Source organism: Pararge aegeria, chromosome 22, assembly GCF_905163445.1.
Source record: "Pararge aegeria chromosome 22, ilParAegt1.1, whole genome shotgun sequence".
In the NCBI taxonomy this organism is placed as follows: domain Eukaryota; kingdom Metazoa; phylum Arthropoda; class Insecta; order Lepidoptera; family Nymphalidae; genus Pararge; species Pararge aegeria.
Genome location: NC_053201.1, coordinates 6,416,289 through 6,441,891, shown reverse-complemented (window position 1 = coordinate 6,441,891; position 25,603 = coordinate 6,416,289). Strand labels below are relative to the sequence as shown.

Genomic DNA, 25,603 nt, shown 5'->3' with positions numbered 1-25,603 from the left:
CATCCAAAGGGGTTATGCTGCCAGCATCTTAAGAACTTTGCCTCGCTGCGGTGGTTTCGAAGAAGTTTTAGATTTTATTTAGTTTTACATATATTACAAAACATTTTTTTTTTATTATTAAACTATATAATATTAATTCTTGTATATTTTTTTTTCTTGGGGAAAGGGCCTGGTGGCTTGAGACACAGGTTTTACCTAGTTTAAGCATCAGTCCCCACATTATAACTGTGTTACAAATTAGCCTGTAAGCAGCATTATATTGTACTTATATAAGTAATGTGGAGAAATAAATCAATCATTCATTCGCTCATTCGATCAATCTACCATCAGCATATTTCTCTATTTCAACATCATTTTACAGTTTGCAATTTTTCTAGTTTGTGAGAGATGAGAGTTAAGTGGCCTGTTTCCAAGCAGCCTTGTCGTTCAACCAATGTTGTTTCCTCGGGACTTTTGAAAAGCTTGCGAGTTCGCTGTCAAAATATGATTAAAGAGCAATGGATAAGTGTTAGAGTTCCATAATTAGCATTATTACTACTACTTTGTATCTAGAAATCTTAGTATAAATACTTGGATATTTACATATACAACTAAAGGCGCCACAGTGAGATCGGCTGGAAATGTTGTTTGGTAGATTATAACCAGTTTGTTGATAGTACAAAAAAAGCGGGATTGGGTCTGTAATTTAAAATCACCCATTAATTTTTATTTGTCTATATTGGGGGTATTGCCCAGGCCTGAGGCTTAGCATTTTTAATTTGCTGCCCACACACCAGTTCTGTGTGTCTTTTTTTTCGATAACAGGTTTGCGCTTGACTGGATATTTCCCATAATACATATTACCTACGTAACAACATAGTGTTTAAATATTACTAGCTGACCCGTGCAACTTTGTCTGCACCATAACAAATCGGTTATTACTGGAAAACACGAATACTATGTCATTTTTTTAAAATGAATCCTAGCTAGATCGATTTATCGCCCCCGAAACCTCTGTATACTAAATTTCATTCTCGTTGGAGCCGATTCCGAGATTCTAATTATATCTCTACTAATATGTCAATGTAAGTTTGTTTGTTACGCTTTCACGCAAAAACTACTTAACCGATCCTAATGAAACTTTGTACACATATTCTTGGATGTGTTAGAAGTAATATAGGATACTATTTATCCCGACACTAAGCTCGGTTCTTTTGGGAGAAGGGATGAAAGTGTTTGACAATTTTACACCATAACTCCGACAAGTTATAACCGATTCAAATAATTATTTGAATCGGTTATAACTCTCTGCTCACTACTATGTACACATTTTGCATGTAATCAACGCATCAAAAGTGACTTTGGAGGCCCATATCCTTTATTGGGCCGGTAATGGGTTGCAATGATGATGATGACAATATTGTTGGCTGCGTGAGGGCGCTGTGTAAAAACGCCATGAAATTAGGCTTTTTATATATCTACCTCTCTTTCTTGTAAGGTAACTATATCTTCGATCTACTAACAATGTGTTAAAAGGCGTTTTTTCGCGAGGTTATATGCAAATGATGACGACCAGCTTGCTTAGAAGCAGTCAGCTCAACTCTCATCACCCGCAAGATGATTGTAAGTTTGTGTTTTAAAACTACGTAACGCGTGTGCGGCTCGAATACGCTATGCGTGTTAAAATAAATGTACCTACAAGGATGCGGCCAAACACGCGGGGCGTGTAATTCAAACACAAACGCTGTGTTGTTTTAAATATACTGCAAGAGCGGCATTTACGCAACAAGTGTGTTATACATTACCGCAAGTAGTAAGTTTTATTAAATATTAGTTAAACGTTAACGCAATTACGTGTTATTATATATTAGACAATATACCTTCTTAAAAAGTAGCCATACTTGAATATAAATTTTTAATTAAGAACTCACTTGATAGCATAGCATCAGACAGCATAGCGTGACGGTACATAAGTATGTCGTATCTTTGAAAATAGAACACTTTACAACGAATATTAAATGCTGGTTGCAAAAGGTAAGTACGTTTATGGGTTATTTATGATACTATTGAGAGTTTTCATGAAACTAAAAAACTTTTGTTCCACAACGTATTCGTGCTCATTCAGACAGCCGATTGGCGTAGTGGACAACGACCCTGCTTGAGTCCAAGACTGTGAGTTCGATTCCGACAACTAAAAAATGATTGTCTGATGAAGATGAATGTTTTTCAGTGTCTGGGTCTTTATCTGTCCATTATAATTATTTATGTGTATTATTCATCAGTCATCTTAGTACCCACAACACAAGCTACGCTTACTTTGGGGCTCATAGGGGCTTCGATGGCAATGTGTGTAGTGCCGTAGTATATTTATTTATTCATTTGTTATTTATAATAATTTTAGAGAAAAAACACAAGTATTCATAAAAAATACGCGATGACAACCACAACATAAGCTGCGTTAATATTAAAGGTCAAAGAAGGTCACTGATTACGATAGCATTACGATAATAATAAGAGCAAATGAAAGAAAATCTGGACATACTTTAACACACTCGTAGAAGTGATATCAAGTCATTAAAATAAGTTAAGGCTGACAATTTTTTTAGGTTTGAGATACTTGAACTTGAAATTATATTGTAAATAACCTAAACGTCCTCCATGGTGCAGCGGTGAGCGCTGTGGTTTTAAGTTGCAGGTCCCGAGTTCGATTATCGGCAAGGAGCAATTTAGTTCTGATTTTTCTCTGGTATGGTCCATATAAGCCCCCCACCAGGCTTCGGCCGTGGCTAGCTGCCATGGATTAAGCGTTCGATGACGATGTCGTACCGTACGTGAAACGTAGAAACCAATAAGAGGTATGGGTTTAATATAGCTGCCATACTCCAGAAGCCCACACAGGCAGGCGTAGCACAGGCAGGAGACAAAAATTATATCCCCCAATTATATCCCCTAAATTAACTTTTCAACTGCTAAAGCACGGGAACAGGGAATTGGAGAAGTTTATTATTACGCATATTATTTGTATATTATTTCAACTTGTGCACCAATTCTCTGAGAGTTGATAAAGATGCGGGAGAAGATCAATTTTTATCTATCCATGGGGATATAATTGTCTCCTGCCCATGCTAGCCATACAGGTTAGCCCGCTACCATCTTAGACTGTATCTTACTTACCACCAGGTGAGATTGCTAGGGCTATCTTGTAGTAGAAAAAAAAATTCGCCCTTTTGCTAATTAACGTTCTAAAGACACATTCACCTACCCGATTCCGATTACAAAGGTCACGATCATCACAGAGGTAGACTAGCGATGATCGTGACCTTTACAGTCCGTTGCGTCATCATTAGTATTGTCTGTGTCCTATCCAAATAAAAATGTAAGATAGGTATATAATCTATTCATGAACAAGTTCAGAAAAAAAAATTCTGCGCTCTTGTACCTACGCCAGCCACAACAGAAAGATTACCTTGTGACTTGTGAGTGGTTTGATTTTGATAAATTTCACTAAACCTTAGTATGGGAAAGCTCCCTAATCTTTACTCCAGTGATATATTATCTCTTGAGCCCACACGGTTCCGCAAGAGTGAATTTTCAGTGACATGAATCGCTGTTATGTGGGCGTGAATCCTAATGGTTGGGATGATGAGATACTTGAAAAGTGACGTAAAATAAAATAAACTAGCTGTCTAGCTGTTAAATGAACTTCGTACCGCGGATATTTTTTTTTAAACATTTTCTAGTGGACCAAAGTGTGAATCTAAACCATCCTCGAATCCCCTTGAACTCACACAAAAAATTTCATCAAAATCGGTCCAGCCGTCTAGGAGGAGTTCAGTGACATGCAGACGCACACAAGAAATATATATATAAAGATATATTATTAAGAACATAAGAAACTTATAAAGGGCTTAAAACTTTGTTGTTGCGTCTTGCAAACAAAAATAACGTACTACTTACCTTACACCTGTCTTATTTATTTTGAAATAAGAACTGCTGATAGTAGGTATCTACCTATATTTATTTTGAAATAAGAACTGCTGATAGTAGGTATCTACCTATATTTATTTTGAAATAAGAACTGCTGATAGTAGGTATCTACCTATATTTATTTTGAAATAAGAACTGCTGATAGTAGGTATCTACCTATATTTATTTTGAAATAAGAACTGCTGATAGTAGGTATCTACCTATATTTATTTTGAAATAAGAACTGCTGATAGTAGATATCTACCTATATTTATTTTGAAATAAAAACTGCTGATAGTAGGTATCTACCTATATTTATTTTGAAATAAGAACTGCTGATAGTATGTATCTACCTATATTTATTTTGAAATAAGAACTGCTGATAGTAGGTATCTACCTATATTTTGATCTTAGTCAAAAATATCAAGCAATACGCGAACGATGTCGCAAATATATAAAGTAAGTAAAATATATATAGTTTTCATAATAAGTTTTTACATTGATAAATAGGTTAATTCATCTAATAACGAAATATGATAAATAGAGATGTTTTATATAAAACATCGTGTGAATATCCTTTATTTAAAAGGTAAGGTAAGGTTATTATAGATATCCGTCTCCGGGATGCAGCATCTTTAGGAAAAATCCTGTCAAGATCGTTGCAGCGGTTGAGACAGATAAATAAACAAACAAACAAATGCACGTACAATTACAATATTAGTATGCATAAATAATATATGACTGCATTAGTCTGTAACTTTATGGAAAACTGTCTAATAACTGAATTTAGTTTTAAATAAGGCAAAAATGAGAATAATTTGGCATGAAGGCAAGAGCTCGTATAATTTATTTTAATTATCTAAAGTTGGATATGCTAAGCCATATCAACATATTTGTACCAGTTTTTTCGTCCAAACAAAGTCTCTTAAAAAAACTTAGACATTGGTCAAAGCGTTTGAACCGTATACCTACTTATATAGATTTTATGGCATGCATAATAGGTGTTAGTTTCCCATCACCTTGGCATTGTTTACTGAATTAAAACTAACGCTTAACTCTAGAACAATACACGTAAGAGACTCACCAAAGAACAAAAACATAATCTTGTAGAGTTAAACTTAATGCAAATACTGCCAAAATTACAAAACCTGTAAACACGTGTGGCCGCAGACCCGTTTTTTACCACAATGCTTAATTTACAAATAATGAATGAACGTAAACAATTGTGACTGGTATTAAAAGAACGAGGAACGATAAAGAGCGACTAGGAATTACTTATACCTACCGACTGAGGTAAATTGTTGTGAATTGTCGCGACAAACCGGTTTAATTTACTCATACAAAAATGAAACGACTGACCGGACCCTGATTCTTCGTGGCATTGAAGTCTAAATTCGCATAAATGCATTTACTTCGCAAACCTTGACACCACTTATTAGAAGAACTGTCAATTTTGTAAGTCTGGGAATCTCCTAAGAATGCATCCTCTTTGTCTCACTTTGTACAGCTTTCCCCAAGCAGCTATCATTCCAGGGTCCGATGAAAGATGGGAAAGTGACAGACTCTCATTCAGTACACTTGTAGGAGTGCGGAATGGTGATCATCGCAACGCCAGTCCGACAATTGCGTCTCCAAACAGGTTCATCCATGAACATCTCAGCTTCACCTCCTTGCGGTTGGTACATTCTTGGTACAGTTCATAATTAAATCTGACAAGATTGTGTATTTTATATTTTTTGAAAATTTCGAAAATTCGAACACAGTTTACAACAGGTCAGGTTTCCCATATTATTTTTTATTCACTAAAATAATAGAATGTTTAAATATAATCGATAGTACATACCAACTTACCTTATAGTTGACAAAAATAGGGAAAAATGGCGTGTGAAGCTCAGAATACATATTGTTCAGCGTTCGTATTCCGTGAACTCAAATCTGAGGTTTTTATCTTGGGGAAGGGTCTTTGCAGGCCTTCAACTTGTTATCATCACGTTGACCGCTACCGAGCTTTTGTATTTTATTTTAAGTTTACGAATGTAGCTACGAGTATCTAGCATCATCATCTAACAAATTGTGTATGATTTCTTCGTTACGTTGTTATCTTTGGTATAAACTACCTTCCCAAATGAGTTTCTGCCTAAGACGTTGGATCAGGTCAATGAAGATTCCACAGCTTCTGGGCAGAGCCTGCATGGCTACCTATATGTATATTTTGTAACTTCAATTATTAATAGCTGTACCATCTGACCTTTTTAGATATCTATACTTATAATAAAACTGTAACTGGAAGATTCCTGTACATTTAATATATTTTTGAAAATGTTGACCTTTACAATCGAAACTGAGTCCAAAAAAGATTTTTATTCCATATCTGTCTGTCCGGGCATCACATGAAAACTACTGAACGGATTTAAATAAAATTTGATATAGTGATAGCTGATAGGTATTCCGGGTCAACATATACTCGTAGGATACTTTTATCCCGATAAACTGAGTTTCCTCCAGGAAATGGTATGAAAATTACCTATTATCAATTTTACATAGCTCCGTTAAATTAGAACCGATTTTAATAATTTATTTTTTATTGGAAAGTGTAATATCTTATGTAAGTTTATTTTACTATCAAGCATGTGTTGTCTTATTTTAATAAGGATCTGATAATCGGAGATAAAGGACATAACTCTTCACAAATAACAGTAAGTGTGAGTGGCAGGGCACATGTGACAACGATCGAATGCATGCGTACCATCCTTCTAATATTATAAATGCGCAAGTTTGTGAGGATGGCTGAATGGATGGATACATACATACATGTATCAAATAAAGTAATGACAACTTACTAACTTTGTATACCACGTAAAATTATAGTAGGTACATAGGTAGCGACGATATACATATATATATATACTAGCCACGATGATTATGATGTTAGCATCAGATCTAATCTAGCTTCTCGATTGACTCATACACGGACAAAGTCGCGAGGGTACACTAGTAAGGAAACAAAAAAAAAATTTAGTAGGCTGTCTTTATTTTTTTTTAGATATTCTTTATTTTCCTCTTATTTACTTTTTTGAGATTTATCATATTTAGCAAAGTATAATCTAAGCTTTGTCATTTATGTGCTTATATTAAATAACGTATCGCAAAGTAAAAAAAAACTTATGATTATCAATTCCCAGATTCCCTAGAAATATCTTAGGGAGACTGTAAATTGTTACAACATGTTATTGTAGTATTTTAAGCTGTATCATATTTACAATGAAATTTTGTTGAAAACCAAGCAAATAACAAGTCCATAAATAATATTTATGTCAATAGCGGAGTGTTAAAATCAATAGCGGAGATTTTCTTATTTAATTGTATTGTATCATTTCTTATATTTTTTAAATTAAGCAAGAAATAGTAATGCAAAGAATGTTTGCATTACAGACCAGGAAGATAAAATAATCTTTGGGTGCGTAGGAGGTGTGACAACGGTTTTCATAAAATCCATTCAAAAATTTTGCAATAAATTACAAGCTAACTATATGCTGCAACTTCACCGGAATTTAAATGGAAATTCTGAAAATAGCAACCAGGGACCTCCCATAAATAAGGCCACTATAATAGTAAAGGGAGTTTAAGTTATTTTATAGCTACATTTTACTCTATGGGCCTTACAAATAAACGTAGCATAGCGTCTGAATATTCATGCAGTATGCCACATTAATGTGCAAGGCCTTATATTTTAAATACATAACTGACAGATATCTAAAAGTTATTAAATAGGAAAAAAATACAAGTAAATTCCAGACCGTTTTCGTGTACCTAATTGCTTTATGAGAATGCGTATCGTTATTGCAAAATAAGTAGTTTGATCTGAAGTTTCAGGCGGTTTGCTCAGGTGCAGGCCTTCAAGATCCGTTTCGTACACTGCGCAGAAAAAGTCTTTTCTTAGGGTCCCGACTTCTTACTGCTTAGAACAGTATTATAACAGTATTATTCAAATTTTGTTACGGAATTATAACACTTATTTTGTGGACTTCACGGTATGTTGACATACTACAGTAATAGGTACTACCTCAAGCTACCGTAGTAAGGCTTTTGGGCTACTTTCTTATTTTGCGTTATTATATCTAGTATTTTTTTTTGCAGTTAACAAATCTATTCCTCAATGACAAGGTAGATTGGAAGCAGCCAGCCTCGCTCTCATCTCCCGCAAGATAGAAAAATGATTGTAAATGTTGATGTTGGAAAAGAGCAACTACTGAGTTTCTTGCCGGCTCTTCTCGGTAGAATCTGCTTTCCGAACCGGTGGTAGAGTCACTACAAACATACATACTTGACGTTTCAAAAGTGCTTATAAAGTAGGCCTACTTGAAATAAATAAATTTGAATTTGAATTTGAATATATCTTTTTTTATTTTAATTGCATAAAATAAATTGTTTATGTATCTATCTACATTTTGATCGATGTCTGAAATACAAAATCAATAGTATTTTTTATAACGTTTATTTTGATATGTCTCAGATCTATTTTGAGGTTTTTTAAGTACCTATGTAACTGTATTTATATGATATTTGAATAAAATTAATACATTTCTATGGCAGTTTGAAAGCTCCGTCTATGATAGAGGGATCAGAAACTCGTCCAGTGAACAGCAACTGTCGCGTCGCTTCATCCTGGATGAAGAACAGAAAAGGTCTGTTTGCTAAAACTTCCGCATTCGGCATTGAGTCCTCACCGAACTTGTTCTCCAAGGCAATCTCTGTAAAACGCAAATACTAGTTTAGATTATTAAAATTAGAGTTTATCCGTTACAAATACCTAAAGGTAGTATAAAAACACAATGTTTTGTCTATCCGTTACAAATACCTAAAGGTAGTATAAAAACACAATGTTTTGTCTTCTTACTTCAAAAATCAAATTACTAATGACAGAAAGAGGGAAATCATGGTATAACTAATCACTAGCTAGATATACGATTATTAGTTAAACTGTATGTATGTAATTATTGGCCATACTAATATTATAAAAGACATACTTTTAGTATGACATACTTTTTTTTTCTTATTTGTTTTTATAGTTTCTCGGATCAACTACTGCTTCATTCATATAGTTTTATATCAAAGCGATATAAAACTATATGAATGAAGAATTAATGAGTTTACGAGTTCACTTTTATTGTATTTACAACGCAGCAATAAAAAATCATTGTAGTAGAAATACCAGAACGTAATTTTATATTGATAAATACAATTATATTGAGAGATTGAAAAGCAAGTTAGAAAGAGGGTTTTTTCTTATTTAGGCCATGCTGTATGGATTTGGAAGTTTTATTAAGCCCGTAACTTGGCGGCGGCTGCGCGTCTTTGATAAGGTGGTAACTAGCCACGGCTGAACCTTTCCACCAGACCAGGGGAGCTAGCAAGGGATCTAGGACCTACCACTTATAAGATCACTGGGTCAGTAAATCATAATTTTTTAAATCTTAATTTTGTTATCCATTCTACTATGTTTAATGATTTTAAAAGTTTTATAGTCATAATTGCCGGACCAAACTACCCTGATCCTGATTGTAATCAAATATTTTATTTCAAAGTAGATACCTAAATGTACACTTTCTTGGCATTTGGCAATGAATTAGTAAATGCATCACATTTATAAGTTTTAAATACATAAATGTAATTTCGCTACAGTCAATTATAACGTCCTACAAAATGCAATCCTGCGTCTATCACGCTGAACGGCGTTGGTGTTAAACCTGTAATAACACCAGCAACCACGCCCTTCAGACCGGCAGGGTGATTATGTATCCCTGCTGTCAAACGTCACTTTTCCATACAATAAATAAACAAAAGTGACTTTTGACAGCAGTGATTGCAAGTTTTTCGCCTCTCGCAAGACTGTCGCGAGATACGTAATCACCCTGCGGAACACAATAATAGAAATAAGCACGGCAGTAGTACATTTTATTTTAATGTGCTAAGGGATGATACAGTCTAAGATGGCTGCGGGATAACCTGTTAGGGAGTATGGTAGTCATACCCCTAATTGGTTTCTACGCGACAATCGCACCGGAAGACTAAATCGCTTAGTGGCACGTCTTTGTCGGTATTTCCCCGGAAGAGCTTTGTCTCAAAAAGCCCTAATACTTCAAACTAATTCTTGACATGTATTACCTGTTGCAGAATATGCGACACTTCCCAGTTCATTGACCTCAATGCCTGAACGCTGCAGAACTTTAGAGATCTTCATCCGGTTGTTCAAAGACTGTCCGCGAGAAATGCCGGGGAAAGAGGCTGTGTCTTCAAAGGCTTGCCGGATACCTAACTGGAATGAAATGAATAATAAGAACACACTTCTAATAACAGATAAATTCTAATTTATAGTATGCGAGACACATATTACGGCACAATAGAAACAAAACGAAACACTGCCTCGACTCAAAGTAAGTAAAACTGAAAATATGCGAGTAAGTATTCACCATTTTTGTTAAAATGTATGCGGTCTACCGGTTGTACGAACAATAAACAACATTTCATTTTATGTCAAATGATATAAAGTTCACATTTGGATTATTTCATTTAAATGTTATCATTGGCGATAGAGTATTACAAATTGAGATTCGAACAACATAATATTAGTATACTATTATTAAATCTATGAAGTTCCTGACGAGCAACTAAATATAATATGTAATTCTAAACCAAATTTCTGATTTTATGTTATCCGGTGTAAACTTAAATTTACAGTATGGTTTTCTTATGCCCGTTTTCACTAACGTCGAACAAAGCAATGCCTAAATAAGTAACGTCTAATCAAAGAAAATTCCTAGGCATACATACATTTACCTTTAACTAATCGATTATCACCAGGAAACTCATATAATATAGGTAACTTGTCTAGATTCTTGTCACAAGATTTGGTATTTTGTGTATCCTATTTTTAATTTTTCGTATGGATTTAAGGTTTAAATAAAACCAAATTTAAATTTTTTTCATCTGTCAATTTTCAGTTTACGAATTTAAAATGCATATATTACAAAACCTAACGTCGTTAGCCATCATTTAAGAGTTAGTGATTTTTTTTTTCTCTACGCGTCACCAAAATCAGTTCTGTTACATTGAAATGGGTTAAAATCAAAAATATGTCATAATTATTTTGGTAAATTCTGCGTGTTTTTTAAAAAATTAAAACGAAGACAGATCTTGAAAAAATTCAACAAAAAGTTTTGACTTTGACTTTGCGTTGGCATTTGGCAATGAATTAGTAAATGCATCACGTTTATAAGTTTTAAATACATAAATGTCAGTTTCGCTACAGTAAATTATTCTGTACCTAGATTGATTAATTTTTTCCTCTCTAATTCAATAAAGGATTATTATTCTCGTAAATCCATTGGTTTTCCTCCTCACGTATCTGCAAGAAACGTATGAGGACGTCATATGTACGCAACTCTAATGACAATTTGGGTAATTCCTATATTGATGTGTGTTTACGATTTATTGCGCTGTGGTTTTAACCGACTTCAAAATTATACCAGTTTCACATTGCATCCGTATTGTTGTAGTAGAATGTTTCACCGATTTTTACACATAACGCTTTTGGGGCTGATTGGTTAACTTATAAATTCAAATTCAGTCAGTTATCACTTACGTTATAATTACATTCGTTAAATTAAAACGAAAGCTAGAAGGGTTTCAAACGCGCCCTGTTCTAAGAAGAGCCCACAACAGACTTTGCCGGGATTTTTTTTGTTATCACCATCTCACTGTATATATAAAACATCATGCTCGTGTAAAACATCATCATACAGAAATCAAATCTAAAAACTACTCTTTGTCATTAATAATGGAAGTACTTAAAACAATAAATAGATAATATTTTGTAATCAATGCTATAGTTTATTTAACTGTATATTAAACAGTGAACCGCCCGACTTCTCACGGATGTTAATGTGGGGAAATTTGGAGTGATTAATAACTAATACAATTCCGTAGTACATTCATTTTATCTTTCAAAGTATAGCCTGCCCGCAGCGTTTGCAATGACAAAATATGTTTTTTGCTTTTCTATTCTATAATATGATGACATGATCTATGTATCAGTGTACGTCAACCGGTTGAAATGATGATGATGATGATTCTGATGATGCTAGTCATGATAAATGATGATAAACACTTGACTTACCTCCCGAAGAATTCCGTCCAATATCGACGTATACTCAAACTGGAACCTTGGTAAGGTGACGTCTACCAGGTACTCCTGGAGGTAGTACAATTCGCTGCGCAGCTCCGTCAGCTCATTGAAGATCTCCGGTAGACCAGTGAGGGAGTTCGGTATAATGATGTACATGGCGAATTTGCTGCCCTGAAATAGTTGACGATATTTATTAATATGGTGTACCAAAATTGGTCAACTGGCACTTATTTAGCCCAACTTCTAGCTATTCAAAGGTGCAATAGGCTACTTTGGGTACCATGTCCATAAGTGAAGTTAGACGGCTTATATATATTTTTGTTTATCTGTAATAATTATTCTTTGAAACTTTAATAAAAAATATGATCGATTAAAAAATGAAAGATATTTATTATAATGAGGCATTGTAAATTTTGGCGGTCATATTTCATTTTATCTCAGTAAATGCAAACCAAAAGAAAGTGGTATGATGAGGGAGTATGACGATTCTAAGCATGAATCTCCATTTGAAAATACTCGCAAACTGCTTAAGTCTCTGGAATTGTAGGCGACTCGCTTGATGAGAAAGTAAAATATTCAAATATATTCTCGAAAACCTTTTGGGATTTGGGAACGTTGATTCAATTAAGTAAGTTTAACGTATGACAACGGCAATCAGAAACTTTGAATTGGTCATTGCAGCGATCCATATGCCAACCTTGGACGCGTCATGGTGCGTTTGCCACATACAAAAAGGTTTCTATTTTGCCCCAAATATTTCAATTCTAAATGTACTTGCAATAGTAAAATGACATAAATGCGACGCAATAAGTTTAGGTACAATGATTTTAACAGGACTTCTAAAGGCCGGTCTGGGTAACTCACTGTTTACCGCAGAAAAACCAAACTAATATGACGGTTTTCCTTTTATTACTACTTTATAATTCGCAAACTGGAAAACCAAAATTCTGAGCGATTATGAAAAAGTATATTAAGTACCACTATTTGCTTAGCCTTTTTAGCAATTTGCTTTGCCCTATATACTTAGGTCAGCGGAATCTGAGAATAAAAATGGATATCATGGTATCGTGTTTGTCCTCATCAAAGATTGTGATACTCACCAAATATGGCATCCTTAAGATCTTGGCATTCAACTTGCTCGATTCAGTGTAGAAGAACTTCTCCCTCACGCACATGAATAAAGTCTCCTTCTTATCTGTCGCTGAGGTATAGAACAAATCGGACTTCGTTACGTTCGGGTTGAACTGATGTTGCCATGTGCCTTTGAAGAATATCGTGTTTAATACTAAAGCTGACACCCCGGACACATCATCTGAAATTCAAAATTATCAATTTTAAAAATCAATTCCATTTTTTTAATTAGCGTTTAGTTTTAGATTAGATAGATTTGCCATATAGTGGCATGCAAATTTATTAACTCTTTACACCGTAAATTCACCGTTATTAATCACAAATATTTTAAAAACTAAATATATTCAATTGCTTAGCAGAATCTGGGGAAAATATCTGTTTATGAATTGAGTAATTAGATGAAACGGAGAAAAGAAACGCATACAGTAACAATTAACTAAAAAAATTAATGCGGACGGCTCGTACAATTTCTTGCGCACCAGAAGCTCTTAAAATGAGAGCATACAAACTGCAGATACAGTGAATATACTACTATTACTAATATTAATTCGGCATCTCGATCTGCTTGGATTCCCCGCACGGTAGGTACTTAATACGAAAAGACTAGCCCTCTACTATTATAATTATAATTATTATGATATGGAAGCCTAAATAAAAACATCAAATTAACAATATTACTAATTACAAATCGGGATAGCGTTTGGAATAAAGAGTATCCTGCGCATTATTCTAAAACTTAGAATACTGATAAATATACCTAACAAAAAAATGGTCAGTTATTTTTGATTGCGGGGGTAGTTATAGAATTGCGTTTTAATTCTATTTCATAGGAAGCGCACATTATCCGGGAAATACAGTAACCTGTGTAACTCGTCGATCAACAGGGAAATCTTTCAGCAATTGTTGATGTCGAGCGATTGCGATTACTTCAGAAATAAAAAGGCTTCTCCACCCTCCATCTATATATTCTACCGCCAGTAAATTAATCATAGTGGATTCATCTTTCCCTCCACATCTTATGCCAAATATTCACGATCACTATTCGTTGAATCTCTAACTTAGATCTTAATGTGTAACTTTAACAACAACATAACTTTAACTTTAACACTTTAATAACAATTATTGTAAGTAGGGAATTCTACAAAATAACAAACCTGCGTTAACCAAATCGGAAATTTTGCCTCCAGTAGTGCTGTTAACCCACTGATTAATGTAATAAGCCGCGCTAACAGGATGACCGAAATATAGGTTCTTAATTTCAGTTCTGTAATGACTCTCGGAGAGTGCTGCGAAATGCTGCAGCGGTACCAGGCTATCATCAATGTATATTCTGCTTGCTAGGTTGAGTACGTAGTGTGATGACTTAGTCTGTAAATAACGCCATGTATTTATACAATGCTTTTTGGAAAGAGGTTCTAGTACACGACTTATAAAAATTCTAATTCAATATTCAATCACACAACTTGAATATCGAATATTGGCTTTATAGTTGTGTGTAATGACGTATTAAATTTATTTATCATACCCGTCTAGCATGGGCAGGAGACACTTATCTCCCTTGGGAATAGGATAAAAATTTAACTGCTCCCACTGCTTTATCAACTCTTGGACATTATTTCCACTTGAGCACCAATGCCGGAGCATTGGTGCTCAAGTGGAAATAATGTCCAAGTAATATATCTATCTATCTATCTATATCCTTTGTCAGGGGATATATTTTTTGTCTCCTGCATGTGGTCGCCCTGCTGAGATAACAGTTAAGGGCTAACTTGGCGTGGACAAAAAATATTGGGAAACTTACTTTTAACGATTCCAGGATCATCCGGAACTTATTCCTAACCACCTTAACGTCAGTGTCGAAGCCAAGCACGGAAGAGAGTTCTGTTTGCGTAGTACCAGTCGCAGCTTCCGTAAGTATCGCAAGAGCCAGCTTAAGTCCTAGGGGAGATAGCAGGAAGTTCTCGGCCGAACTTGATGCTACACGCTGTAAAATAAGGATCACATTATCATCATCATCCGCAGCCTTTTAACGGCCCACTGGGGCACCGGGCTGGGCACAGCCTCGTCTCTCAGAGCGAAACGGTTTTATAGCGTAGACGGTGGGCTCTAACGACAGTTACCACATCGAGTGATTGTAACCGGGACCGACGGATTTACATGCTCTCCGAGTTACGAGGGTGGACACCGCCGATTTCCAAACACCGGGCTGGTACTGCAATTACACACTTACAGAATTAAGTTCCTACACAAATATAATTTTTGGCCCGACTCGGAACCTAGGACCTTATGGTCAGCAGTTGAAAATGCTAATCTCTAGACCAACGAGGCAGTTTTAATTAAAAAGGCCACCTAACTCGAGTGTACAAACATGTGGGACTCTTAGGCATGCCGGTTTCCTGACGATGTTTTCCTTCACCGTCCAAGCAAGTGATACTTCAGTTATTAAAACGCACATAACTTAAAGTTAATGTTGCGTGCTATGATTCGACCTCGGCACCCGGAAAGTGAAGTCGAAGTGGGCCACCACCCACTGGGCTATCACCGCCTCGTAAAGTTAAAATTACGATCTTAGCGGGATCCATTACCGAAATAGCTCAACGTTGTTAAACGCAAGTTGGAAATCTAGTAGGTTTTCAGAAATAAGAGATAGAGTAAACACATCTTTGGTAATGTCCCGAATAGTCCAGAAAAGAACAAAAAAGATGCAAGGAGTAGCTGATTTCAAGAGGCAGAAATCCGCGAAGTGAGGAAATAACAAAGACTTGTATTACAACTATGGCCGTCGTTTTGTTTTGATGATGGTTTGTTTGTACCATTAGTGGAATATAACTTAAGGAAGTGGACTTAGTTGTATTGTTTAATCAATAAATCACACTAAATTTATTTATACCTTTGTGAGCGTCCAATCAAATTTGTCGTAGTCAGCTGGCGATGGTACGTATGTCTGTTCCAAAACATCTGCTACGTAATCTGGCATAGCGTCAGCAATAGCAATGGCCTCTGGCGAAATTGGTTTCGCTTGAGCAGGTGCCGCGGCTGGTATTGTCCCATTGTTGGGCTTTCCGAATACCGTCTCTAAAAGTTCTGGAGTGATGGCAGTATTTGAGCCACATATCGTAAGCGGTACTGAAACAAGAAGACTGTTTATTAACAAATTGATACAAATCATTATCGTTATTAACCGACCGGCCCACTATCTGTTAGACATATGTCGCTGGCTAAGTCTGGATTGGTAGACTTCTCCTTTGAGAACATCATGGAAAACATTTAGGTGCCAGTTTCCTCACGATAATTACTTAAGCGTTTAAGTACATGATATCTATTTGCACAAAATGAAAACGCACATAACTCCGAAAAGTACCGGGAATCGAACTCGGTTCTTCCGTAAGGGAGACCGAAGTGTCAACCAACAGGCTATCACCACTTACATACACGTCTACAAGTATTAGAAACCTTCATAAAACAATTTAAATAATAATGCAAAGGCTCCGTCCGTCCGACTGTAGAGCCATCAGACAGAAGAAGTTCTGCTTAAATTTGTTAAGTTCTACTTAAACTGTCTAGCAGAAAATGGCAAACTTTTAAATCTAAAATACCTGTTGAAAAAACACGCAGAAATCGTCTTGATAAAATTAATAATATTTTAAGATTCATTGTATACATACATCTAACTTTCTGAACAGATATAGATTCCCGATAAGCTGATTCTCGAATGAAATGCTCCTAAGTGTGGTTTAAAAGCAGAGCTACTAAATTAATACAAACGCCAATGATATTTCGCCGTTTTAGTAAATGCATTAAGTGATTCCCCTGCAAGGATCACGAAAGAAGAATGTCGATAACACAAACTATACCTATCTGTCTTTTTTATCGTGGGGAAATCCTCATAGCCCCACGCCACGGGGAGGCGCGGAGGTTATGTCACTTTTTTCAATCCTCGTGGTGCTCCAATCTTCGATAAATAAATGATGTAGATATTTGAAATGCAGTCCAATACAAAATCTAGCAGAAAAAGTGTCCGTTTCGTTTTCCTATCCTGTACCTATACCTTTTTAGTGTTAATAATACATAATAATACTAGTGTGCTATGTTGATCCTTACACACGAGTAGTGTTTGTTTGTGTCTCGTTAAAGAAGCTATATTACCCTAAATACATTAACATGCAGTGATGTTCAAACTCCGATGAATAATATAAAACACGAGAATATTTATGAAATTTATTTTTACGCTTGTTTAATATTTTGAATTCAGAGTATTAAAGCGATGTGACAAGTTACGAACAAGTGTGATGAATAAAAAAATTAAATATAACTAAGTAAAAATCTGTCAAAAAAATAAAATTTCAACACTTTTTCGGACGCTATAAACTAACACATTCCCTTTTGTTCACCGACAAACGATAACGATAATAGGCTCGTAAAGAGTGAAATCTTATTTTTGACTACTGCCATCACTAGTGACTTATCGCTGGTAATAAAATTACGCAATAATCCACGATCCATCCAGGTACCAATCTACCAAAGTAAGTGGTCAAAATTTGACGGCGCTTTGTAGATCGTAAATAGGTTAAGAACAAACAAGATAGTACAGTTCATGAGCACGTTTATTACATCACGCAGGATGCGACAGATCAGTATGAAATGACTGATGCAGTCATATTTAAATGATAATGAGATCACTCCCGACTATGGGTGTTAAAAAAGTGATGGTTTACAGTTAGTGTGTATAACATGACGTATTACTGTTGGTATTTAATTAAACAACAGCTGCACTGTAATAATATCAAAAAAAAATTTAATTCCTCTATGTTAACGGAAAAACCAAGAACGGCATGGAGATTGTAGGTTGATGATATTCTAAAACCGGTTTGCGTTGTGATGTATTAGGGTTCTTAAGCTAATAATAGAAAAACTAAACCATATGGGATCATATATATATTTTTTTATTAACGATAGGCCAGCCCTTGACGACATTCATGCCCGTTAGAAAGCAATGATGAGGTGTAGGTTTGAGCACGCTCGCTTAGAAAAAGCCTATTCATTGCTGCCTTGAAGGTACTTAAATTATACGTGGCAAAAAACAAATTGATTAAATTAAAGCTCGGGACACATGGTATAGCTATGCAAAATGTAACTGTAATCAATTTGTTCCTTTAAAACCTTAACAAACAAGGCGGAATTTGCTAGCATATATGAGTTATATGCATACATATTTCCATGTAGCTCTCTGCTGCCTGACCGATCATCATATCATTGTCAACCCAGTTGCCTAGGAGTAATCGCTTTTTAGCGATAAGACTGGCAATTGCACAGTTATTGTAGAACTACGGGTAATGTGGATGTTTATTAATCCAAATATTATTATGTTTCATCAACAACCTATTTTGAAAATATTAACCAATAAATGGGAAAATCCCTTTATGGAGCACTGGGTTGGTGCACACTCACACACCAGGTGCTCAAGAGGGTATTTACCTTAGTTAGGAGATTCCGAATTTTTTATTATTTATATGTTTGGCCAATTTTAGTTTATAATATAGTAAATAAGATAATTGTTATTTTTGTAGCTATGGATTTTTATCTGAATTAAACGTTATTATTATTATTATTATTATAACAGTCCACTGCTGGACTTAAGAACTTTCACAACAAAAATAATCACCACGCTGGGCATACAGACAGTAGATGGTAGTAGTAGCACAGTTTACGCTGCTTCTACGTTATGTTTCCTTAGTAACCTCTTATCATCCAAAGGAAGAGGAGGAGTAGGACAAATGTATTCGGATACACCAAATAACAATATGTTATATTAATTATGTTCAACACATATCATATTCGAGAAATCCATCGAGTTTATATACCAGGCCAAAATAACTGATAAAAACTTTTGTATATTATGTTTAATAACATTCTTATGTTTAATAAATTCTATTTCAAATTTGAGAGAACAATTAGGTTTAGTTTAGGTTCGAATTGCTAAACGAACAAATAAATTTATCAACATCACCTCTATTGAATACATTCAGAGGCACTCATGAGGTGGGAGGGGCTTAGATAGATAAGGAGGGTAGGGGTACGATTTACAAAATGTATACATTTGGCTAATTATTTCAATAACAATTATTCATTGTAAAGTCAACATCTCCTGAGGATGCTCCGGTTTCGGAGCGAAACGTGCGTAGATGGTACATTGCCGAGGATCTGTTTGGTGTGGATTATACGGATTGAAGAAATTATAAATTACACCATACAGATTCTCCTGCTGTTCGCGGAGTATAGCAAATTAAGCTTAATTTTCATAATATATTATGGATTTCCGCAAAGTAACGCCTGCTTCTATCCAATATTTACTTTACGCCGCCCCAAGTCCTCACACTAACAGCATGTACTTCTGTGGTATTCGTCAGATGGCTCTGCCGAGAATCATCGACGACGAATTTTTAATACAGGCTAAACTACACAGAACCAGGTAGTGGTAGGCATATTATTAACCGGTCTTCTACAGGATATACTTTGATGACTCTGCAATCATTTCTACCGTAAAACAGCAAGATACCGCGCTGGCTTATGTGGTTGGCTTCCAAGAAAAAAAAAGCTTCTAAGAAAAGAAAAAAAAAGGAAAAAAAATGTAATTGAGAACCTCCTTCTCTTTTTTTGGTTGTTAGGTCGGTGAACAAAGTTACGTAAGAATACAGAACAAACGTTTTCTGTTGTAGCTGCCTACCTTAACGAATTTTTAAAGACCACTATGCGAGCTGATAATGATGATTGGATATCAAATAAAGCACTAAAATTACCTTAATAGTTCCAAGGAAAACCAGAAAATTCACGGGGCCAATGCTTTACTTAATGTTATGTTAAAAAACGTATATTAAAATCTATAAAATATTACTATGAAAAACATAATATTAGAACAAAATACTCATCATAATATGAATATTTTAAGTTCAAAAAATTACTTCATTAGAACGGACCTATTAATTTAGACAAGTCTAAGTGAGGTCATTGAGCATCATGTGAAGGTATCCCAGAGTCTGACATAACGACTACATCATCTGCAAACCGAAGTTGAGTGATGTTGGTTCTCGACGTTGTTGTAGATGCAAAGTGCGTTCCAAATGAGTAGCGATCTTCTCTTCGGTCTTCTGTGTTTCCGGTCGCAGCTACTGCTTGAGGTCTTTGGAACTAAATCCCTTCCGTAAACAGACTTGTTCGGTAGGCTGGAAGTCGTCAAACCCACAAGCAAGACGTTTCGTCGTGACTATCAAAAACTTATAGACATAAATCAGCAGCAAGATGGGTGTGTCTTTCTCTAACAAGGTATTATGATCTTTTATGAAGAACAGAACTCAGAAGCGGTCTTCTCTTTAGTCTTCTGTATAACCTGTCGTAGCGAATGAATGGGGTCTATACAACTAAAGCACTTTCCTAAACTGTCTTGTTCGATAAGCTGGAAGTAATCAAACCTACGAGCGAGAGGATTCGAATAACTCTCCAAAACCTGGTACACATGAATCAGCAGCGAGACTGGTCTGTAAAAGGCTTCTTGAACGTAGGTATTATATTATGAAAATTAAGCTTAATTTGCTATACTTCGCCAACAGCAGGAGAATCTTTATGGTGTAATTTATAATTACTTCAATCCGTATAATCCAAATAGATCTCCTGTGCCATGCCTCTGGCATAGTGCTCTCAGGAGTTCTAATTTGATTCCTGGTGCCTTTTAATTTTCAGTTGGTTGACAGACATACTAATCTAGTATAGACTGACGTCCGAGTTATCTTTATTATCATTTTAGGAATTCCCAAGCGCGGTTTTGGGACATAATAGTATGTTAAGTAAATATCAATCAGTCTACGTACTAATTATCATTATGTTAACCTTTGAAGCGACCTGCAATAAGATTATATTTGATACACGTCTGAAAGCGGCTTCAAATGCTGTTACCGTTAGCATTTTATATCTAATAAGTGACTAACATCTACTGTTTCATCAACTGCTTCTTTCCAACTCCGAACTCCCAAAACCCCAATATTCCTCTCAACTTCATCACTACTAGTATCTTGTACAGCACCATCGTTCGAAAATGAGCAGACTTTTTTCGTCTTTCTTGCTTTTTCTTTTATACCACTATGAACTAGCCCTTGTCTGCTTTCTTATTCTACATGTATATCAACTCTCTTATGGCCTTCTCTTCATACTTTAAAACAAAGTTCGCTTTCCGCGTCTGTTCGGTAATCTATCACAATAACTCCACCTAAATCACGGATTTTATTGTGGTTTGCACCATCGTTTAGATAAATTTGTGCTCTTTTTTTCTAATTAATAGCCGGTGTACCCAAGGCGGGTTGTTATTATAAAACATTTTAAATTTCAGAGTATTAAGTAAGGAGAAACAAGGAATCTACCTAAGCATTAAAATTAAACTAGTTTCTCATGATTACTATATTTAAGTTCAGAGTTACACAGCGGGCGAGAGAGCTTGAAGTATCTCTACGCGATCAATTTAAGAATAAGGGGATCCGTAGAAGAACCAGAGTTATGGAAATAGCTCAACGAGTCGCAAAGCTGAAGTGGCAATGGGCGGGGCACATAGTTCGGAGATGTTGGGCTCCCAAGGTGCTGGAATGCTGACCTCGTACAGGTAAACGCAGCGTCGGCAGTCCATCGTTGAGGTGGATAGAAGACATCGAACAAGTCGCATGGAGCCGCTGGACCGGCACAAGATCATTTATTCGGAACTCGTTTGATAGTTATGATGATGGTAATGACTTCATTCAAGCAAACTTGAAAACACCTGTGGCCTTTTATCTACGGCATATAATTAACCCACGGAGGAAATAAACAAGAAGGTGCCAATAAAAATAAAGCTAGAAGCATGCACGTTGCACGGGCGTTCAGAATAACGCTAGTCCGAAAACATCAACTCAGTCCAAACGTCTACCAAAGTCGTGGTCCGAGCTCTCACAGGATGTGAGTGAAAAACGTTACAAAGAAAGACCAAATATTTTTTTTTAACAAGGTGTTGAAAGGACTAACGCAGTGAAAAAAGTCAAATATGAAAATTTTATTGTACCCTCTTTATTGACACTTAATTAAATGTGCCGATAATATAGATTTCATGTCTTTCATATCCCTTCCCTAATAAATCAAACTTTTTAGTGCGTTACTGGGTCTAATAAACATGGTATTTCTTCTACAGGTGCGTTACTAATCATAATAACCAGGCAATTTCTTTTTTCGAAAGATACACTTTCGTTTCATGTGATCCTCTGGCGAAGCCAGGGTTGGGAAGATACTTCAAGGACATCTGTCGCGTAAAATTAAATTTGATCTACCTCCTTTTTTGCGGTTATAGACAACATTTTAGGATGAACTTCCAGGGTTTGGTGCGAAGAAAGACTAGAGAAACAGTTGCCACTAGGCCGGATCACCCTGGTTACGCAATACAAGTATTAAAGTATTAAAAAATCAGCATCGCAGCAAGCTGTGGGAAAAGATATTTTTGATACTTTTCCCGGCAAGAAAAATGTCTCCTGCACATGCTAGTCGTGTAGGTTGCTAGCTACGATCCTTACGAAATTTAAATTATGTCGCCAAACATGCCTAGGATAAATATGCGAAAGGTTTCACTTATTTATTGGGTATTTTATATTCCTCTCTGGTAAATAGGAACATGCTAATACTTGGTAAGTATAGCTTATCATCTAGGGAAAGTCCTCGTTCTCACTCGTAAATCAATCTTGTCTGGACTTTCTAATGACTAGGTATAGGAAAACCCTATACGTACTTTACAAGGTACTATCTACAGGTCAAATACCTGTATTTAGAGGGAGTAAATATATAAATGTTATCTTGAAATACCTAGGTGTTTTTCTAGACCTTAATAGTGGAGTAAACAAACTTAGATTGACCTCGGTAGTAGTAAAGCTTTTTGCGACTGAGCTCAGAGAGGGGAAGTACTACCGCTGTGGTTTTTTCTGCCACGAGATAACGTTGCTGTAATTCGGGTCTAAAAGGTTTGGTTACCAATGTAGAGGCACAACTATTTCTCAAGGTGATAAGCACAAGGCGGCATCTTGCAGGACTCGTTCCTAGAATATCCTGCGAAGTCTGTTTATAGTCTGTATCATTTTCCACATATATTTTCCTTGGTTCATTTGATTATATTCTATACCTACTTACTAGGTAAGTATAAAAAAAAAGATTCTCAGAATGTTACTCCTAATGCTTTTTGTAGTTGCATTAGTTTCGGAGGCAACACACCAAACGCACTTAAACTTTTTATAAGTCCCATTTAGAAATTTGTGCTAGAAGTCTTTTGTATTCTTCTAAACCTTCGTACCAAATTCCAAGATTGTAGATTGTTGATTGTTTATAGGATGAAAACAAACTAAGCTTTGCGATCGTATATGGACAATATCTTATGTACCAACCTAGATAGATACAATCACGTATTGTAAGAAAGATACGAGAAGAAGAGAGATACGGGTAAGAAGATAAATATAGATTCATTGTACCTATCTTTTTTTTAAGTTTAACTGTCTAGTTAAATACTTTTAATTTTTCCGCATTCTCAAAGAAGAAGGGTGGTGACACAAAGACGATTGGACGGACGGACGGGCAGAAAAACGGGTTCAGTTTTTTTTTCGGAAATCTTAAAATCATACCAAATAATCCATTTCTCGATTAATCGATCTAAAATCGACATGGCTATTATTAAATCACGTAATCATTGTGATAACTTGTTTATAAACAACGTTGATTTATACCTACCTACCTAATTAAGTAAGAAATACGATAAAAATACGTTTTATCTGCCTTAGGGCACAACTTTGAAGAAGTTTATAACTTAGGCAAAGAGGAAGGTCCTTATTGCCTAAGTTATTTACCTACCTTAAAGGTACTAATAATAATCTACAAGTAATCTGTAAAGAGCTTTGGTGATCTAAACATTCAACCAACACGTATGTTTAAACACCGGACTATGAAATCTATAGACCTCAGAATAGAAGCTAAAATCTATTAATGAACCATTTAAAATTAACTTACCTAAAAAGATCACAAGAAACCACCTCATCTTCGCACTTGTTTGAGACAACAAGGAAAACTATTGAATAAAAAAAATGTCTTAAAATACTCAAGGTTGCTGAGCCGGATTCAATAAACAAATCAAAGCGGCAAAAATGTTGTGATAACACACTTGCACGTTTAATTTTTATTTAAAAGTTTATCGTATACAAGTGGACCTATATTATTCTTATTATGTACCACAGATCACAGTCATTATTATCTAGCTACTTAATAAATGCGTGTGGACCGGCCAGAGAGTTTATTACCACTGAATACTGATGAGTGATGACCGCGAGTGAAGGAAGATTTTATACAAATCAACAACCGGTTCAACAGAGAAAACTTCTTTATATGGCCGTATTATAATAGCCGTTCATTCATCAACGCAGGTAGTAACAAAGTACTAACGTCACGCGTAAAGATCTCCTACGTCTGTGGATCCGCTATCTAATCTCGAAAAGTTCTTAGTACCAGCCCGAAGTTTGGAAATTGGCGGTGATTCACACCCGTGTCTTGCCACACGTAAAGCTGTCAGTCCCGATCTCATTCCGATCATGTCGAAACTGCCGTCCCTTCGGACTATAGGAGTTAGGGAATAGAGGGTGCCAGTGTTTGCACACACGTTCACTAAAAAATGTTCCGCGTACTTTCCTCTTCAAAATCCTCTAAAGTAATTACTTTACTCTAAAGTAATTACTTTAGAGTGAATGCAACAAGTTTCAGGAACCTTTCGTGGGTAGACACAACAAAAACAGTTTCCCTGACCGACTTTGGCTTTATTACGTATTTACCAAAGTAGATACGAGTCTGGCAGCTACGTGGAAGAAATTTTAGGGCCACGATAGCATGTGCGTAAACCCTTGGAAAAATCCCAGAATATTTAAGAACTCTTAAAAATGTATGGCCTTTAAAAAAAATAACAAAACAGCCGCGGACAAGATGTCCCACAGAAATCTCACTTGCCCCCCTAGACCAGAAGCTGGGTACGCCCATGGTGGCTTTATATAATCTGGCAGTTAATTGCCAGAAGACCAGTCTTCGAACAGTGCCTGCTAGCCATGTCATAAAGTTGACTTAGGTATGACCAACGTTTGTTGAACCAAGTCTGTTAGCGTTCCTGTGCAGCGTAGTAACCTTTTACAATTTAGGGCCTTATATCTTACATATATATCATATATATCTTTTACTGCATTATCACTTAGGTTTCACCAAGAGAGATTGCACTCAAAGGGTAACTTGTAGTGGAATAAAGAAAGACCTAAATTATAC

The 25,603-nt window shown here is 35.7% G+C and overlaps 2 protein-coding genes across 2 annotated transcripts in view; both read right to left on the bottom strand.

Moving 5' to 3' along the window:
• Positions 1–5,169, bottom strand: part of LOC120633961 — a 40,780-nt gene extending 35,611 nt beyond the window's left edge. Inside the window, exon 1 of the mRNA XM_039904397.1 lies at positions 5,030–5,169. Coding sequence (XP_039760331.1) covers positions 5,030–5,045 — 16 coding nt within the window. The 5' untranslated portion in view covers positions 5,046–5,169. The remainder of the gene's footprint in view (positions 1–5,029) is intronic.
• A 3,255-nt stretch (positions 5,170–8,424) lies between these two features.
• On the bottom strand, positions 8,425–24,644 carry LOC120633831 (serine protease inhibitor 27A-like). Its single transcript, XM_039904193.1, has 8 exons — positions 24,314–24,644; positions 16,152–16,387; positions 15,063–15,245; positions 14,416–14,629; positions 13,231–13,442; positions 12,122–12,301; positions 10,111–10,261; positions 8,425–8,696 (listed from the first exon to the last, which is right to left on the bottom strand). The coding sequence occupies exons 1-8, from the start codon at positions 24,339–24,341 to the stop codon at positions 8,530–8,532; spliced, it is 1,371 nt and encodes a 456-aa protein (XP_039760127.1). The 5' UTR covers positions 24,342–24,644; the 3' UTR covers positions 8,425–8,529.
• Between the last annotated feature and the right edge of the window lie 959 nt (positions 24,645–25,603).